The 6,000-nt window shown below is 31.8% G+C and overlaps 1 protein-coding gene across 1 annotated transcript; it reads right to left on the reverse strand.

The window, feature by feature from the left end:
- Positions 1-1,201: 1,201 nt before the first annotated feature.
- LOC142627341 (transcription factor PRE6-like) lies at positions 1,202-2,590 on the reverse strand. Its single transcript, XM_075801186.1, has 2 exons — positions 2,033-2,590; positions 1,202-1,552 (listed from the first exon to the last, which is right to left on the reverse strand). The coding sequence occupies exons 1-2, from the start codon at positions 2,159-2,161 to the stop codon at positions 1,400-1,402; spliced, it is 282 nt and encodes a 93-aa protein (XP_075657301.1). The 5' UTR covers positions 2,162-2,590; the 3' UTR covers positions 1,202-1,399.
- Between the last annotated feature and the right edge of the window lie 3,410 nt (positions 2,591-6,000).

The raw sequence follows: 6,000 nt of genomic DNA on the forward strand, positions 1-6,000 counted from the left end.
TTATGTGACATTTAATTTTGTGGTAAAAACTAAAATCCCTTATTTACATTTAGTAAAGGGAGAAGTGACATAAAAGAAGGATTATAAAATATAATAATCAAAAACAAATATCATAAGTTGAAAATATCTCTAAAAAATAATTATGAAATTTGTTACATCAATCACTACACCAATTAATAGGTAATGTCACTGCCCTCATTGCTTATTGATAGCCACAATTTATGTGAGGTTTAATTACACCGTAGAAACTCCTTATATATATTTAGTGTACGCTTGGGTTAGGATTAAAAATTAAAATTAATTCACTATTTAGCTTATTTTTGTTATTATTTATGGGTCTTACTGTACTTTTTGGTATTATTCATGGGTCCTACTGTACTATTTCAATTAAATTTTACCTTTATTTACCTGTTTTTAATAGTAATTTTTTAAATTCAATAAAATAAGTAGTATCTAAACAATCCCTCAATGAGAGGTAATAAAACAGTGAAGTGACATAGAGGAAGAAAAATAAAATATATAATAACTCTACGTATGTTCAACTTCACCACCCTAGAATGTCATTGGTCTAAGATTTGATACAGAATTGTACTATGGAGTCCCAATAATTAATATAGCCTGGAGTAACAAAAAAAAACTCTGAGAGTACGTGACATGAAAGTAACTCAAAGCTTTAGTTCTGTACGTTTTTTTCTTCTTCTTTCTTCCCGCACTTTCAAAGCTAAAACTTTTTGCGCCCACACTGCGGCAAACCCATGTTAGGCGATTAAGACTAAACAGATCAAGCCCCCCCAACCCCAAAACAAAAACCTCCCCAAATTTAATGAATGTGGAAAAATTATTATTCAGTTTGCTTCACTGCATTGAGCTTGAATTTTTTTTGAAGACGATCATCATCATCATGATGGTCATGCTATGTCATTTAAGTTGATATGGCCGTCATGTGTGAAAAATCATTAAAAAGAATTGGTGTGAAGTGATATCAATGTCACATGCCATGAACATGGTGGACCTTAACGGTCTACTTCTAGGTTTTTCACGTAAAAGAGACTAGAAACATTGATATTTTTTATATGGACTTTTAAACTTTGAAAACGAAACTTTTTTTCCAAAACTAATTTACTATAGAAGTGTCACAATCACCAACAAGAGACAATTAACAGGTTAATCTAGATATAAAAAAGCTTTGGAGCACTCAAAATTTGATAACTCTAGAAGCTCTTTTATTATATATAAGATTAATTACTACTACATTTTTTTTTTAAACTAAGGGATAACATGGAGCAACCCATAGTCTTGGCCTAGTGACCAATCCCTAGCTAGACAGAAGAAGATAAAGAAAAAGAAAAGAAAAGAAAAGAAAAGAAAGACAATAATATATATAATGTAACACTCTCTATTACATCAGTAAACTCCTTATTATTGCAGCTTGAGCGCTATCAGAGTCTGTTGTAGCCAAAAGATTGGACAAACGGTCGCTTAGGTCATCCACTTCCCTGTGTAAGCTTCTTATATAGTTGCAAGTCTCTTGCAATACTTTGGATGCTGATACCTGCCAGAATGTACATATAAATTCTATACTTAGCTAAACCAATTGCAAATATATATAAAATATGACAACATTGACTAAACTATACATACGTAATACAGAGTATAACTTAGCAACATTATTCGTCAATTCTTTTCGAGAACTTGGTAAACTATATATAAACATTTGTCAAGAGTCTTGATACTAATTGGTATTATCCTGCTGTTTCTATATATGAACTTGGGTTCAAATTGCCTCTCTAGCTAGACAAGGGGAAAAAAGTATTTAACTAGTAATCCAATAGGCAAACCAAGTGTGTGTTAAGGTCCACACACCTCAAGTTGTGGGCTTTGTGGATTAAAATAAGCGAGGCAGTGAGTGTGACTTATCTTATTAGCTAAAGCAAATGGAGACCACACATGTTTTGTGTGTGTGTGTGTGAGAGAGAGAGAGAGAGAGTGTGTGTGTGAGAGAGAGAAAGAGAAAGATAAGAGAGTAATAAACCTTGTCGGAGCTCCTATTGCGGATCTCAGGGATAAGTTGTTGTAACTTGGCAACAAGATCGGTGATCTGGTCATCAGTGATATTCCTAGAAACACCTGACTGCCTCGAACGGGATCTTCTGCTAGACATTGTTGTTAAGAGGGAGTGTCAGAAAGAAATAGTAGACAAGGGAGAGAGAGAGAGGGAGAAGTGGAACTCAAGCTCTTGTCAGAGAAAGTTTGTATCAGAAAACTAATTTAGTTGGGTATGGAAGAAGATGGAGAGGTATATATGAAGAGAAAGGAAGTGAGTGTTTGAGACAAGTTATGGACAGAGAGATAAGGGAAGCAAGTAACCATGAACTAAAAACTTGAGAAGAGAGGTGGTGTTGGGAGTGAAGAGGACAAGTGCATGGGAGAAAGAGGTGGGCTATGCTTGTTATTAAATAGGGTTGTGTTTGTGTGTATGTGTATGTGTTACATGTGTAAGCGTGTGAACGAGAGAGAGAGAGAGAGAGAGAGAGAGAGGGAGAGGGAGAGAGGGATCTAGCTATAAAGGGAATAGAGAGATACGCCATACTGTGCTTTCTCTGTATGTCCCCAAACTGGGGTTAGAGCTCAAGTGGGTTAAGGGAAATGTGCTTGTTTATCAGCCAACTTAGCGGGACCTCTATGTGTCAGTCTTAGCACGCAAGCCCATGTTATCTTACTACTTCCTGTCATTTGAATAATTTCCTCATTTTTTGTACAATATAGGATGTCTTACTTAATTTCATGTAATTTACAAGGCATAAGTTAGGTACAATTTCTTAGCAAAGAATAAAGAAGGAGTGAAAAGAAATTAATGCATAGAATTTACACGATTCGACAATATGCCTAAGTTTGTAAAAACAATGTCATTCTTTGCTACACAACACAACTAATAAAACTACTCTTAGTCTCTGACTTAACGACTCAGTAGCAAATATGAGTCAACTTCAACAATATTTTAAATTTTTTTAGTTAAATATTATATGATCGCATGGATAGCTGCAGTACAAAATGTGCCAAGATCTTCTCTTTAAAAAAAAATAATAATAATAAATTTTATTGGTAAATAAATCATGTAATTGAATTTAGTATTAAAAAAAAACTAAATACGAATGCTTAAATAATTGTTCTTATTTTGTCTTAATTGAAATTGCTTAAATTAACGTACCAGTTTTGTCCTAAAGGGATTCTGCATAAATAACTGTGTTTTGTCCTTAATGGATTTGCCTAAATAACTGTGTTTTTGTCCTAAACAAGTTTGCTACATGCACTAATAATATAGTAATATTTTTATGCATGTCTTCATTCTTCTACAGTGCCTAGCTAATCTAATTACCTATATGGTTAGGGAACTTAAGGCTCTTGGCCTAGTTTGAAAGTTATTTTGCACATATTGCTGCTAAAGGATGACATTTTTGACCAGTCAGATATGATCCCCAATGCTTTTTTTTTTTCCTTCCAGACTTTGGAAACGACATTTGCATGTGTCATCTTGGAAACTCTGCGTGGTCTAACCCTATTCGAGGCCATGTCTTATTCAATATTCATTTCTTAGTTTGTCAATATCAACACTATTTAAAAATTGAAATTCATATACTTAATTATTTATTACTGTCAAATATACCATTTGTCATAGAATCTTCTTCCTGTGTTAATAATCTCCTAGTTGTTTTTCCTTCTCGTAGTCAAAAAGGGGATAGGGAGGTAGGGATAGGGAGGTAGGTATAGAGTTTCATTATTAAATCATAAGAATTAAGTTCAAGTTATACCTAACATAACTTTACGTTTATATATATATTTTTTTAATGTTGCCTTTATGTTTTTAATAAAAAAAATATATAACTCACTAAATTAACATTGTGTTAGTACTTAATATGACTGTTAGACCACATGCTCTCTTCATGCTTATTCAAAGTTAGTATCATTAAATGTAATTATTATTTGTCAATACCTTAAGATTTATTGGCTCCATTCGATGACTATCAAATTTGCGTTAAACTCATTTTTTTGCTGGGATTTTGTTTTCGTCATTAGAGATGTAAATTCTTTTGTCCCGTAACTTTTTTTGTTTACCAGCCTCTTGCAGCAAAGATGGATCTATTAATATCCTTTCTTTCCCTAATTGGGTTTTTCATTATGAAGTTAGAGATAGAAATGAGTCATTTTCCTTTCTTAATATAGAAAACATACAACCGAACAATGATTTTGACAAAAAATCTTAACTAATAAAAAGATACTTAGTAGTATAAAAGCTGGATTTTATGCATTAAAAAAATCTTTTAATATAAAGAAATGATGTCTTAGTTTTTGGTCAATTAAATATTCCATTCTATATATATTTATGGAACATCATGGAAAGTTAATATGATAGATGGAATTTGGAATCTCCAAGCTTATGACATAAGTTTTTTTAAGTTCATTGAGCCCATTATCTAGACATCGGCAAAAGAAGTTGCGTCTCACCCTAAAAGATCTTATAATATTGTATTATTTTCAGTGAAGAAATCTAGCTATATAAGCAAGGTAATTGTAAAAATTTTGGACGTTACATGTCTGCATGTGACAAGATATGTTTCAATTTTTCCCGGCGAGATTCCTGGTTAGAAGTCACTTAGTGGACGTAACCCATGCTTGGGAGTTGGAATTTGAAAGAGCTGCCATGGCAACAGTAATATAAACACTTGGTATATAGTATAAAGATCGGATAGGAATTTACCACACTATCACTCACTATTGAAAAGGTTTATTAGATCATCAGCACCAGATCTTGCAAAAATTCTTGTCTATTTTAATATATTTACATACTTATTTTTTAAAATACTACATATCAAATTATTTATTTTACACTATATTTCATTAAAAAATTATTTTTTCTTAAATTTTTTTATAAAGTTTATTTGTCTTTACACACAACATCCATTATCCACTCTATTCCTTCATCATTGAGATATGTGAAAAAAAAATAAACAATTAAATGTAAAATGAATAATGTCACTATTAATTTACACGGTTACTGTAACAAACATGTAAATTTATACACTTATACACGGCGGATTGATGTGAGTCATTTTTAGAAAAAACTGTATAAATTCTACACATTTTTCTTATATACATAAATGACGTGAATACTCTTATTATAGCTCAAGAAGAAGAAAAAAAATAGTAGATGTACCAAAACTGGACTAGACAAAACATAGTCATGTGAACAAGCATGTGAATAGTTTTTTAGGTAAAGAGAGGTAGCAAATTGAACAATATTAGCGACCATATATATGTTCTATGCATGTTACAATAATGTTGATTTGTGCAATTAAAAGTGCTTATAGCCAGTTAGGTAGGTGCTATATCTCTGTAGCTTTTGTGGGCTTAGCTACATATTCCATCTTCTGTACCAAACTAGCAAAGACTAAATGTGTTGCAACACTACTCAGTCGAGCCAAACAATGACTGAGTAAACCAAAATGTAAAATTGACTATTTCTTGAAGTTAAAAATGACTTCCAAAACAAGGGTATGGTAAAAAACAGACACTAAAGTAAATGTGAGTCAGAACTTTGTAAGTAACATTAAAAGGTAGAAATGATCTTGACCTATACATATACGACTGTACGGTTGTATAATTATACTCTTATACCCAAAAGATAAGGACATACTGTATTAATCTGACTATACACAGCCAACATTCGTTCAAACTTTAGTTTTGTTCTCTATTTTTGTTAGCATGCACTGTACTAGTTAGTCCAAAACTCTGGGCAATATCTCATGAACACAAAAGCCAACCTGCAAGTACTGAAAAAGATAACTGCACAAGTTTTAACTGTTAACTAGAATCGAGCTTTTTATACAGTTTATTTTTCAGTTTTTAAATAAATAAAAATTTTGAATTATTTGAAAAAATTATACCTAAGAAAAATAAAGTTTAAAAAAAAAACACTGTTCTTTGAAATGAACGATTTCAAAC

This window comes from Castanea sativa, chromosome 3 (assembly GCF_040712315.1).
Source record: "Castanea sativa cultivar Marrone di Chiusa Pesio chromosome 3, ASM4071231v1".
NCBI lineage: Eukaryota > Viridiplantae > Streptophyta > Magnoliopsida > Fagales > Fagaceae > Castanea > Castanea sativa.